The following is a 13,311-nucleotide window of genomic DNA, read 5'->3' on the forward strand; positions in this document are numbered from 1 at the left end:
CAGAACTGTGACACACATATGTTGAAAAAGACTTAACTAAAAAATGCCCCTACTTTGTAATATAATAATCGTTTCAAGCCCTTTCCCAAAAACTGGTGTATTTGTTATCATAATACTGTATTTTTGGAATTAGCTCAGTGTAAGTGTCGACTGAGTTCCCGTTTCAGGGAGGGGGGCTGAGAACGCAAGAAATTTACTAGTAGGTTGGTCACTTCTAGGTCATTAGGAACCTAAGGTTATTTTCAATGTAAAACAGTGCTTTGGCTACTTTATTTACATTTCCTTTTTAGTTATTCACCCAATGATTGCTCATAAAGACGTTTAAAATTTTGATATCACTAATTGCTAAGCATAAAACATTACAGTAGTATACTTTTACAGTACATCACAGCAGTACACTTTACAGCAAGCTGAAAAGTGTATTAAAAAAAAACCATCGGTCAGTGAAAAATCATAGCCATGAAAATCAAATTAAGTTATACCACGAATGAATAAAACGAACAGACAAGAAAAAAAAAATGAATTGTTAAGAAAATTAGGAGAAAAATGAAGAAGAGTCTTCCATTTCGATTTTAATTTTTTTTTTGTGGTTTTGTGGTGGCACATGGATTAGTTGATTCTTATAGGTCTGCACAGCCCCTTTTAGATAAAGGAGAGAATTAAAGAAAAGAAGGGGAAATAGTTGAAATCGACACAAAATCCATTCGAAGGACGTTTCCTATTCTCTCTGAAAGAGCCCTCTTGGGCCTGTGAGCCTACGCATATTATCCTGAATACATAGAGAGAGAGAGAGAGAGAGAGAGAGAGAGAGAGAGAGAGAGAGAGAGAGAGAGAGAGAGAGAGAGAGGGAGAGAGAGAAATAAAATGATGCAACAAAATATTAAGATACTTTCAAGTTCTTACATTTGGTGCGGTACCTGTAGTGAAATACCACAGAGTTGATTCAGGATAATGTATCGTAATCTGATTTTTCAGATTAGGGATTGGCTGGGAGTTACGAACACCTACCAATTATGCAGAATAAGATGAAAATAGTATTCAGTTGGTTAAACATGTAATAAAACATATTATTACCTAAACCTTAATACATAGAAAAATTTTCTTGCTGAAGATTCTCCCAAATATATGGGTGAATAATTACATATCCTGTATAGTTCCACAGGCTTCCTAAAAAAAGTATTTTAAGCCTCATTAATTCACTTGAAAAGTAATTTGAAGGTCAAAAAAGGATTCTTTTTCAATTTCAAATTTGTTGGGTGGTAACCAGCAAGCCCTAGGGAACGCAAACGAAGTATTCATACAATGTCTTTGGAGATACATTTAAATTTTGCGCGAGATCCACCTTTATGTATTTCAGGAGTTATTTCTCAGGAAACTGAGATGAATCATTTTCGATTTTTTGTTTATCTGAATATGGAAGTTTTGCCGAACTTCCCTAAACTAGATATTTTTCTGCTATTTAGAGCCCTTTTACTTTATTTTAGTAACAAATTATTTCTCTTCAAGAGGGAACAGTTGTCCCTTTGTGCTCTTTTGTAAGTGCTCTTCGTCAAATCATACATATACTGTTGTAAAAAATTGCTTTTCATTGTGATGTTACGTTCTTGGTGTTGGGGGTTACGTTCGTTGAAAAATACCGTAAAATGTACCTATTAATGTGGTTTTACACTGATTGTTTCACAAGTAATGCTTTTTTATTTCATCAAAATCGCACAACATAGTATTATTTTAGTATTACAACATTACATAGTATGGAATGCTCCATTTGCTTGATTGCTGATTGACAAGCGTTTCTACTTATTTGATAAAAATAATGCCGCCATTTTGAATTTTTTAATCGAAGCAGTAATACCAAGGGTTAGATTTTAGCCCTGTTTTCAATTAAGCTTCATTTAGTAATTTTTTTTTTCTGCGCACCAGTTAGTCTAAAACAAATTTAATAAAAATGAAAGTTTATATAGGGTAAATTATTTTATCTTTATAGCATGGTAATAAAAATAACAACAACAAAACCGTAAAGGATTCAGTGCTAGACCCTTAAAGTCAAAACTGGCGGTGCTGATCTCCATTTCAAAGCTCTTTACAGCGTGAGGGGGGGGGGAAGAAACAGGATGGGGTGGGTTACCCTCTCATCATTGTTTGTCCTCAAAAGGGGCAAAATAGCTTGCAATTCCAAATTAAAACCAGTTTCCAACAAAATCTTAGGAGAGCAGTGCTTATTAATAGAATTTGAAAAAAGATAAGTTTTCTTACATTTTTATCGCCTGCTTTGGACTGCTTTTGATACCTTTGGCCCGGCTTTAGGGCACTCATATAAACATTTGGTGGCAACTCCGGGCTGCCACTTGGGTGGCAACTCCGGGATGCCACTTGGGTGGCAACAGCCTTTTGCAAGACACATTACATATGGATCTATTATAGATCTATCGATAATGACATATTTATACTATATTATATACAGTCTTCTTAACAGCGTGCTTAGGGCATCTTTTGTTATCTTTTGTCCAGTTAAAGGATAATCTTGTTATAAATCTTGCGGAAACCCTCAGCTGCCAATCTGGGTGACTACACTGTCTTTTGCCAATGCTCCAAATTTAGATTTTTAGTCCCGGTTTCATTTCATTTATTTGCGATGTGCATTTGGAGCTTTATCTCCAAACTATCAAAGTTAGAGTGCAGGTGGGTTCTCGATTTTTGGACTTTATTCGGGCGGTTTTTGGGTTGATACAAGAATTATCTCTAAATTTTGAAAACTATTAAAAATATTTAATTGATCTCTACTATCAGCGGATTTTTCTTAAATAAGCTGAACCCTCCCTTCTCCCAGAAAAGTGCAAAGCTACGCAAATGTTTGAGTTTATTACACCTTTGGTTACCTAAGGTTCAAAAACTTTTCTCAGTTATAGTTAATACCTACATTTTTATATCCCAATTCGTTTCGTTTCAGTCTTTTTCGATAATTTGTTTTTCATAAGAGTGAAACATTCCATTTTTCTAAAGAAGAAAACTTGAAAGAAATAGCTATGCGCAGTTCTTTTATGAGCTTAGTCTCGCAACATGGACATGATATTTGGCGCAGAATCAAGAGATATAACTTAGATGTACATCGATTGATGCCTATAAATTACATTCTAGAGACGTAGAAACTCTAAGGATATCTAGCCTTAAATTTTTAATAAAACAAAATGTGTAATATCTTAATGAATCATAAAATTATACAAACTTAATATTTTGAAAACTTTGAAACCAATGCAAGAAGACCAAGAGGGGAGACAAGTGCACTATTCAACAAATTAATTTTGTTAAAAAAATAAGAAAATGTATTGCCTTGCATCTTTTTCTGATGTGAATTCAAATAATTTTGAAATAATTCAAGAGATTGAAGTTTTTTTTACTATTAAATAAAAAAAAACAAGTTTTTTTTTTAACTGAAAGTAAGGAGCGACATTAAAACTTAAAACGAACAGAAAGTACTTCGTGTATGAAAGGGGCTTTTCCTTCCTCAACGCCCCGCTCGTTACGCTAAAGTTTGACTCTTTCTCTCAATTTTACTTTATAAAACATTAAATAAATTTAGCGTAAAGAGCGGGACGTTGAGGAAGGAACAGCTCCTTTCATACACGGAGTAATTTCTGTTCGTTTTAAGTTTGAATATCGCTCCTTACTTTCTGTTAAAAAACTTGTTTTTTTATTTAATTTCTGAACGTTTTGGAATTAATGCATGTTTGATTTTGGCTCTCCGCAAATGAATAATTTAAATGAAATTTGCGTATTAATTTCTTTTTTTTTTGCAGAATGGCTTTCTCTTAGTTTTGACCAGACGGTTTTGAGAAAAAGGGTGGGAGAGGAGGCCTAGTTGCCGTCCAATTTTTCGGTTACTTAAAAAGACAATTAAAATTTCTAATTTTTAACGAACGTTATTATTAGTAAAAAATACGCGCAAGTTACAAATTAACTTACGTAACGAACTTCTATATTTGTATATTTTTATCCTGTATATGAAGGGGTTTGCCCCCTCGTTAATACCTCGCTCTTTACACTAGAGCTTTAATCTTGTCCCAATTCTCTAAGATTGACCCCTGAACCACAAAGGCTGTAGAATAAATAGCTGAAATTACTAAAAATACTTTAGCGTAAAGAGTGAGGTATTTAGGAAGAGGTGAACCCCCCATATGCGTAATAATCTCTGTTCGTTTTAAGTTTTAATGTTGGTCCTTACTTTCAGTGGAAAACTTTTTCATATTTATTTTTTCATTGTTTTTTCTTAAATAATGCTAGAAAATCCTGCGCCTTCTTCGTGAAATTTCTCTTCTCCCATGCCCCTCCCCCGGGGACTGTGAGGGATTAAGTCAGCCCCAAAGACATAGTTATTATGTTTTTAGACTATTCTGAACAAAATGGCTATCTCAAAATGTTGATCCGTTGATTTTGGGGAAAAATGAGTGTGGGAGGGGGCCTAGTTGCCCTCCAATTGTTTGGTAACTTAAAAAGAGCACAAGAACTTTTAATTTCCGTTAAAATGAGTCCTCTCGCGACATTCTAGGACCACTTGGTGGATACGATCACCCCTGGGGGAAAAAACAAATAAACAAATAAATAAACACGCACCCGTGATCGGTCTTCTCGCAAAGAATACTAAGTTCCACATTTTGTAGATAAGATCTTGAAACTTCTACAACAAGGTTCTCTGATACGCTGAATACGACATTGTGATTTTCATTAAGATCGTATGACTTTTAGGGGGTGTTTCCCCCTATTCTCCAAAACAAGGCAAATTTTCTTAGGCTCGTAACTTTTGATAAGTAAGACTAAAGTTGATGGAACTTATATATTTAAAATCAGGATAAAAATCCGATTCTTTTGATGTATCTATTAGTATCAAAATTCCGTTTTTTAGAGTTTCGTTAACTATTGAGCCGGGTCGCTCCTTACTACAGTTCGTTACCACGAACTGTTTGAAAACAAACCCTCTTCGTCACTGAATGCTTATCTTTTGGTCAAAAATAGGTGCTGTTCATCGTTAAAAGTAACTAAAATGTTCAGCAAAACATCCTAAATAAAGCCACGTAAAAAACACATTCCACAAAATGTGCTTGATATTAAAACTTACAAATTAATTTACGTAACAAACTTCTATATTCGTATTTTTTTATTACGTATATGAGAGGGTTCACCCACTCGTCAATACCTCGCTCTTTACACTAAAGCTTACATTTTGTTCTAATTCCTTAAGAACGACCCCTGAATCACAAAGGCCGTAGAATAAATAGTTGAAATTATTAAAAATACTTAAGCGGAAAGAGTGTGGTATTACGAGGAAGTTAACCCCTTATATGCGTAATACTTTCTGTTCGTTTTAAGTTTTAAGTTTAAAAATGAACAGCAAAACATCCTAAATAAAACCACGTAAAAAACACATTCCACAAAATGTGCTTGATATTAAAACTTACAAATTAATTTACGTAACAAACTTCTATATTCGTATTTTTTTATTACGTACATGAGAGGGTTCGCCCACTCGTCAATACCTCGCTCTTTACGCTAAAGCTTAAATTTTGTTCTAATTCCTTAAGAACGACCCCTGAATCACAAAGGCCGTAGAATAAATAGTTGAAATTATTAAAAATACTTAAGCGGAAAGAGTGTGGTATTACGAGGAGGTTAACCCCTTGTATGCGTAATACTTTCTGTTCGTTTTAAGTTTTAATGCTGCTCCTTAATTTCAGTTGAAAAAACTTTTTCATATTTATTTTTTCATTTTTTTTAAATAATGCTAGAAAATACGGCACCCCCTTCATGGAAATCTTCTTCCCCCATGACAAATTCCTCCATGAAAAAGTTACCCACACATAACCCCCTCTTCTTAACCCCTCCTCACAACCAAAAATTCCTCCTGAAAACGTGTGTACACTTCCCAATAACCATTACTATATGCAAACACTGGTCAGAGTTTGTAACATGCAGCCCCTCCCACGGGGAATGTGGGAGAGTAAGTCGTCCCCAAAGACATAGTTATAAGGTTTTTCGATTATCTTGAATTAAATGGCTATCTCAGAATTTGGATCCGATGACTTTAATGAAAAAATGAGCGTGGGAGGGGGCCTAGGTGCCCTATAACTTTTTTGGTAATTGAAAAAGGGCACTGGAAATTTTCATTTCCGTTCGAATGAGCCCTCTTGCAAAATTCTAGTACCACTGGGTTGATACGATCACCCCTGGGAAAAAGAAAAAAAAAAACAAACAAACAATTAAACACGCATCCGTGTTTTGTCTTCTGGCGAAAAATACAAAATTCCACATTTTTGTAGATAGGAGCTTGGAACTTGTACAGTAGGGTTATCTGATACGCTGAATCTGATGGTATGATTTTCGTTAAGATTCTATGACTTTTATAGGGTGTTTCCCCCTGTTTTCTAAAATAGGGCAAATTTTCTCAGGCTCGTAACTTTTGATGGATTAGACTATTCTTGATGAAACTTATATATTTAGAATCAACATTAAAATGTAATTCCTTTGATGTAATCATTGGTATCAATATTCCGTTTTTTAGAGTTTTGGTTACTATCGAGCCGGGTCACTTCATACTACAGTTCGTTACCACGAACAAATTGAACATTACCCATCACGCAACAAGTATCTACGTCTTGAAGAAGCTTAAATAGTGAGGGGATCGGGATTCGAAGGGATATAGGCCTAATCGAACCTGGAACCCCTTCATTACTGATGTGATATACCAGGTAGGACTGTTTGGCAGAAGTCAGCTATGGTGAAGGCTTTTTTAAGTCCTTTTAGTAAAGGAACAGCTTAAATCCATTTTTAATGTAGTTCTTACTTCTTTTTTAGGATGGGGGGAGGGTGTTTACATACTGTTCGGTAATTCTTGTTGTGACTTTTTCTAACTATAGAACTCGGTCGTTTTTACAGTTGGTAAAAAGAATCACTCAGCTGATAAGTTTTATTGGTTCTTTCATCTTAATATCATTTCTAGTGGTGTTTCTTCCAATGAGTGACTTCATTTGACTTACTTGACTTAGAGCTCCTGCTGGTGGTCTAGCGTAGAGAAAGATTTTACTCTAAGCCTCTATTCTGGACGATCCTGCCCAAGCGTGACTGCTTTTTGGAGATCTGTATCGATCATGGAAAGGTACTGGATACGGCTGTCCCTTCGTCTGAACCGGGACCTTCCACAGAGGTGCTTCCTGGCATTTTCAGAGGATCAAAATTGAAAAGTGTGGTGGTGGGTGCTTCTGCTGGCTTGCTAATTAAGTAGCCGAACCACCGCAGGGCACTTACGGTGAGCTGACGAGAGTTGGGGTTCTGATCCGTTAATCTGAGCAGACGGGTGTTTGAGACTAAGTTGTACCACTAGATCCCTTAGATTTGTTGTAGAAAGTTTGTTTGGACTGCATCTATGGCATCACGAACAGAAGCAGATGCCGGCCAAGTTTCAGCACCGTAGAGAAGGACTTGCGTTACAGTTGTGCTGTAGATCTGTATTTTTGTTTTTCGGCTGATGTTTGGCTTTGACCACACAGAACGGCATAATCGAGCCATAATAGATGTGGCTTTAGCTATGCGCGACTTGACTTCTATTTCAATTGAGCCGTTATCCGAGACGGAGATTTCAGGTAGGTAAAATGCTTGACAACTTCAACAGTGTGCCCTAATACTTTGAATGGTGGTGAGTTGGTGGAGTTAAAGCTATTTGTGTCAGTGTAGAATGTTTTGAATAGGTGGCTGTATTTGTCAGGGAGACTCGTTCGTTTTAGTATCAGCCAAAGGGACTCACGATCGATCGGTCACAATGCTCGGTTGTAGATCTATTGGGCCTGAAACCTACTTGCTGAATCCGGTGGCACTTACAAATCAACTACATACTTCTATCAAGTAACGTTATAGAGAACAGTTTACCAGGCACTGACAGGAGGGTAATTTTTCTGTACTTCGAGCTACCTATGCACTTCCATAGAGAAAGAATTATTCCTTCCTTCCATGCTTCAGATATCAATTCGGTTGAACAGACGAGGGAGAAAAGTATGCCCAGCCAAACTAGCATTGCCGGTCCTCCGAACTTTAGCAGCTCGACGGTGATCCCGCAAGTTCCTGGTTCCTTGTTGTTTTTCATTCTCCGCTGGGTGCTTTACATCTCTTCTGCCGAAGGAGGATCAGGCTCTGGTAGATTTTTACATGCTGTTTGCTGAGTAAATGCAGTTAGGCTGGATCAATGGTGATTCTTTTGGTGTTTAGTAGCTTTGCAAAGTGCTCCTTCCATCAATCAAGTTGCACATTTTGATCTTGATGGATCAATATATATATATATATATATATATATATATATATATATATATATATATATATATATATATATTATAGGGTGTTTCCCCCTGTTTTCTAAAATAGGGCAAATTTTCTCAGGCTGGTAACTTTTGATGGATTAGACTATTCTTGATGAAACTTATATATTTAGAATCAACATTAAAATGTAATTCCTTTGATGTAATCATTGGTATCAATATTCCGTTTTTTAGAGTTTTGGTTACTATCGAGCCGGGTCACTCCATACTACAGTTCGTTACCACGAACAGTTTGAACATTACCCATCACGCAACAAGTATCTACGTCTTGAAGAAGCTTAAATAGTGAGGGGATCGGGATTCGAAGGGATATAGGCCTAATCAAACCTGGAACCCCTTCATTACTGATGTGATATACCAGGTAGGACTGTTTGGCAGAAGTCAGCTATGGTGAAGGCTTTTGTAAGTCCTTTTAGTAAAGGAACACCTTAAATACATTTTTAATGTAGTTCTTACTTCTTTTTTAGGGTGGGGGGAGGGTGTTTACATACTGTTCGGTAATTCTTGTTGTGATTTTTTCTAACTATAGAACTCGGTCGTTTTTACAGTTGGTAAAAAGAATCACTCAGCTGATAAGTTTTATTGGTTCTTTCATCTTAATATCATTTCTAGTGGTGTTTCTTCCAATGAGTGACTTCATTTGACTTACTTGACTTAGAGCTCCTGCTGGTGGTCTAGCGTAGAGAAAGATTTTACTCTAAGCCTCTATTCTGGACGATCCTGCCCAAGCGTGACTGCTTTTTGGAGATCTGTATCGATCATGGAAAGGTACTGGATACGGCTGTCCCTTCGTCTGAACCGGGACCTTCCACAGAGGTGCTTCCTGGCATTTTCAGAGGATCAAAATTGAAAAGTGTGGTGGCGGGTGCTTCTGCTGGCTTGCTAATTAAGTAGCCGAACCACCGCAGGGCTCTTACGGTGAGCTTATGAGAGTTGGGGTTCTGATCCGTTAATCTGAGCAGACGGGTGTTTGAGACTAAGTTGTACCACTAGATCCCTTCGATTTGTTGTAGAAAGTTTGTTTGGACTGCATCTATGGCATCACGAACAGAAGCAGATGCCGGCCAAGTTTCAGCACCGTAGAGAAGGACTTGCGTTACAGTTGTGCTGTAGATCTGTATTTTTGTTTTTCGGCTGATGTTTGGCTTTGACCACACAGAACGGCATAATCGAGCCATAATAGATGTGGCTTTAGCTATGCGCGACTTGACTTCTATTTCAATTGAGCCGTTATCCGAGACGGAGATTTCAGGTAGGTAAAATGCTTGACAACTTCAACAGTGTGCCCTAATACTTTGAATGGTGGTGAGTTGGTGGAGTTAAAGCTATTTGTGTCAGTGTAGAATGTCTTGAATAGGTGGCTGTATTTGTCAGGGAGACTCGTTCGTTTTAGTATCAGCCAAAGGGACTCACGATCGATCGGTCACAATGCTCGGTTGTAGATCTATTGGGCCTGAAACCTACTTGCTGAATCCGGTGGCACTTACAAATCAACTGGATACTTCTATCAAGTAACGTTATAGAGAACAGTTTACCAGGCACTGACAGGAGGGTAATTTTTCTGTACTTCGAGCTACCTATGCACTTCCATAGAGAAAGAATTATTCCTTCCTTCCATGCTTCAGATATCAATTCGGTTGAACAGACGAGGGAGAAAAGTATGCGCAGCCAAAGTAGCATTGCCGGTCCTCCGAACTTTAGCAGCTCGACGGTGATCCCGCAAGTTCCTGGTTCCTTGTTGTTTTTCATTCTCCGCTGGGTGCTTTACATCTCTTCTGCCGAAGGAGGATCAGGCTCTGGTAGATTTTTACATGCTGTTTGCTGAGTAAATGCAGTTAGGCTGGATCAATGGTGATTCTTTTGGTGTCTAGTAGCTTTGCAAAGCGCTCCTTCCATCAATCAAGTTGCACATTTTGATCTTCTAGCATTTCGCCAGAGATGGATTTAGCTGCGCGTATCTTTGGTGGTTTCCTATCCCTATGGTCTTTAACAAGCATGAAAAGTGACATGAAGTCACCTTTTCGTGCCGCATCTTCTACCTCTTCAGTTTTTTTTCAAAAAATTATTGTTCATCACGGTGAATAGCTTTGTTCTTGATCTCGTTTAGCCGTCTGTAGAAGGGCATATCTCCAGCCAGCCACGCTTTCTGGCGCTGTCCAATGATTTGCAGTGTTTCTTGCCATAGAACGTGTGCCAGAACGTGTCTTGGTCAACAAGGGTAATCAGACATTTAAAACTATTCGGAATTTCAACTGATTATTTTTGGCGGAATGCCTCAATTTTTAGTTTCTGGTATCCAACTTTGGCTGGCGCCGTTCTGTAGGCTGGGCTTTAATACGCAGGCGGAAGTTTGTGGCACTCAATCGATGGTCAGCATTCCCTATCTCAGCGCAACGATGTGTTCTATAATTCTTAACTGACGAGCGCTATCTTTGGTTTACCATGATATAGTCAATTATCTTCAGCGTTCACCCGTCGTTGCTATACCACACTGGCTTATAGTTTTCTTTCCCGTGAAACAGGGTGTTGGCAATGACCGTTTTCGTTCAAAGGGTCAAGGGTAAACAGGTTTTTTTGCAATGACCAATTCGTGTACAGCGCGTAGCTGAAGGAGCCGGGTCCCATTTTCGTTCAAAGAGTAAGGGGTCCAATTACAGATTCAAAAGCTCGGTTCGGGTTAGACAAAGTTGCATTGAAATCACCCACCACGGCCAAAACATCGTGAGGTGAAATCCAGGATAGGGCAGATGCCAGAGCTGAGTAGAACTCGGCCTTTTCGTTCACTGGGGAGACATTTGTTCGTGCTTAGCACACAATAATTGACATCTTCCCATGCTTGTGGTTGAAGCGGGCAGGTATAAATCTATCTGACATTGGGTTGTGGGATATGAGGCATTTCATTGCCTTCTGGTTTAGGATCACCCCTCCACCACTGCCTTTACTAGAGGTTGCGCCTGATGAATGAATGCTGTAATCTCTACTGACGACTTCTTCATCGCCTAATTCTGTCAGGAGTGCTTCTGTCATTCCAAGTATGTCAGTCCCACATCTCAACATCTCCAATTCTAGAAGGTCTTTTGATCCTGGGTTATTTATGATTAAAACATTCCAGGTGGTTAATCTCAGCCCACCTTGGTCAGAAAGGTTTAAAGGATGTCCAGGGGCTTGCCGAAGTCGTTGTGAATTAAAACCAATCAGATCCGAGGTTTGAGTAACATTTCTTTTTTTGCAATTATTTTCAGGAGGATGGGCAAGCCCAAACGTCCCAGGGCCAAGGTTCTGATTAAGAAACCCTGGGTTGGGCTTCACCCACAGCCATTAGGTCGGGGGAGCCCTATTCGGAGCAATTAGTTAGTGGTATAAGCCTCGCATCCAGTGGCACATGGTCAGCAAACAATGTTGACGTCCTTCTGGATGAGTTTTATTCACCACCGAGAACTTGTGAAAAGAAACGGTATTTTTCTATTTTTTAGTCCTTTACACAGAACGATTAATTTTGTGTTATCCTCTGTGATAGGATCGTGCAACAGCTTAAGGTTGTGCTTCGGAGAGGAGGCAATCGAAAAGCGTTAACCACAGGTGAATTGTTTGAAACAAATGTAAGAAACTATGTTATAAATTGAAAGGGCCTCGAGATTCTAGTAGGAGTGATTGTTAGTTAAACCTCCCTCCCTTCTTTGTCTATACCCAGAAGCAATAAGTACTGTTTATGTTTAGACAAATCATAGAGACTGGAAATTAAAAGGAAGAAATTTATAAGAAATTAAGAGAAAACTTTTCCAAAAAAGATATTGTAAAAATATTGAAAATTGCAAGATACTTCAGCGTAAACGTGATTTTATTGAATCATCTAAAGTAGAGTATTGGGATAGCAAAATTTATGATGCCAAAGCTATGAATGATTAGACTTTGCAGCTCATTTTCGAAGACGGTATCTTTTAAAAACGTTCTATATTTTAGTAAATCACTATTGGTATTTTGAGACTATAAACAAGATATATTAGGTGCATTATTTCCTTAAGATACATTTTTTTTACCATTAAAAGTCCTTCAGGTTTTTGGTAAAAAATTGTTTTGTTCTCATATGGTTGAATATACTATCCACTACGGATTTATTCGTACTTTGGTCCATTTATCCAAATTCGCATCACTGTCATCCGAATAAACATTTTCTTTTTATTTGAGAATCGATTCGACCAGTTTATACAAAAAGAAGGCTAGGGTTCTATGTAAAAAAAAAAAAACGCAATTTATCAGACTGTTTTAAACTGTTGTTTAATTAATGGTTTCTTAAATTCAGGTATATTCTTGAAAATGGCAAAGGCATTTCGTCTCAAGACTGTAATGCAGAAGGTAAAAGTCCACTGCACGAAGCAGCTCAAGTCCGCCAACTAGAATGTGTAAAAATCCTTATTCAATACGGTAAGTCGCTATAATCTATGGATTTTTTTTCATAACATTTCTTTTAGTGCTTAATTTTAGCAGCCAAGACAGACGCATTGCTTACTAAAGTTTTGTTTGAGAAAGAGGGTAGACACACTTAATAAGGACATTGGTCACTTTTGCTGACTGAGATGGACATTTCCTTAAAATTACGATTATATTTCAAGAAATCCAAGAAAATCGCTTAGTTTTACGGCTTCAATTTTTGTTATCGATATTTTAGACAAATTAACGGAAGTGCTTTATACCTAAATTGGCTCGCATGATAAATTTGAGTCAACTTAGGAACACACATCAAAGATTATTCAAATGTAAAGCTACAAGGGTCATGAAATACTCACAAAATGCATCCCAAAATGCTTCTTATTCTGCGAGCGTTTATCTGTGAAAAACCGCATAGGAAGGGGGTTTTATTTTAAAATTACATGCTTTAATATTAGAAAATTATAATATTTATTTAAATGTTTGACGAAGGATATCTGTAATTTCCGGGCTTTTTCTTTAAGATTATTCT

At 37.5% G+C, this 13,311-nt stretch overlaps 1 protein-coding gene and 1 long non-coding RNA gene across 6 annotated transcripts in view; one reads left to right on the forward strand and one right to left on the reverse strand.

Annotated features, from left to right (window-relative positions):
- Positions 1–13,311, forward strand: part of LOC136034792 (ankyrin repeat domain-containing protein 16-like) — a 152,127-nt gene that overhangs the window by 120,616 nt on the left and 18,200 nt on the right. For all 4 annotated transcript variants that reach the window (XM_065716205.1, XM_065716206.1, XM_065716207.1 and 1 more), the window contains one exon: positions 12,655–12,776. In XM_065716205.1, coding sequence (XP_065572277.1) covers positions 12,655–12,776 — 122 coding nt within the window. The remainder of the gene's footprint in view (positions 1–12,654; positions 12,777–13,311) is intronic.
- LOC136034793 (uncharacterized) overlaps positions 1–13,311 on the reverse strand; it is a 122,306-nt gene that overhangs the window by 107,373 nt on the left and 1,622 nt on the right. Inside the window, exon 1 of one of the 2 annotated variants that reach the window (XR_010619246.1) lies at positions 2,918–2,988. The exons of the other annotated variant lie outside the window; for it this stretch is intronic. This is a non-coding gene — a long non-coding RNA (uncharacterized LOC136034793). Of the gene's footprint in view, positions 1–2,917; positions 2,989–13,311 lie in introns of those variants that run through there. 2 annotated transcript variants of the gene reach the window in all.

The sequence above is a fragment of the Artemia franciscana genome, chromosome 13, assembly GCF_032884065.1.
Source record: "Artemia franciscana chromosome 13, ASM3288406v1, whole genome shotgun sequence".
NCBI classification, from domain to species: Eukaryota; Metazoa; Arthropoda; class Branchiopoda; order Anostraca; family Artemiidae; genus Artemia; species Artemia franciscana.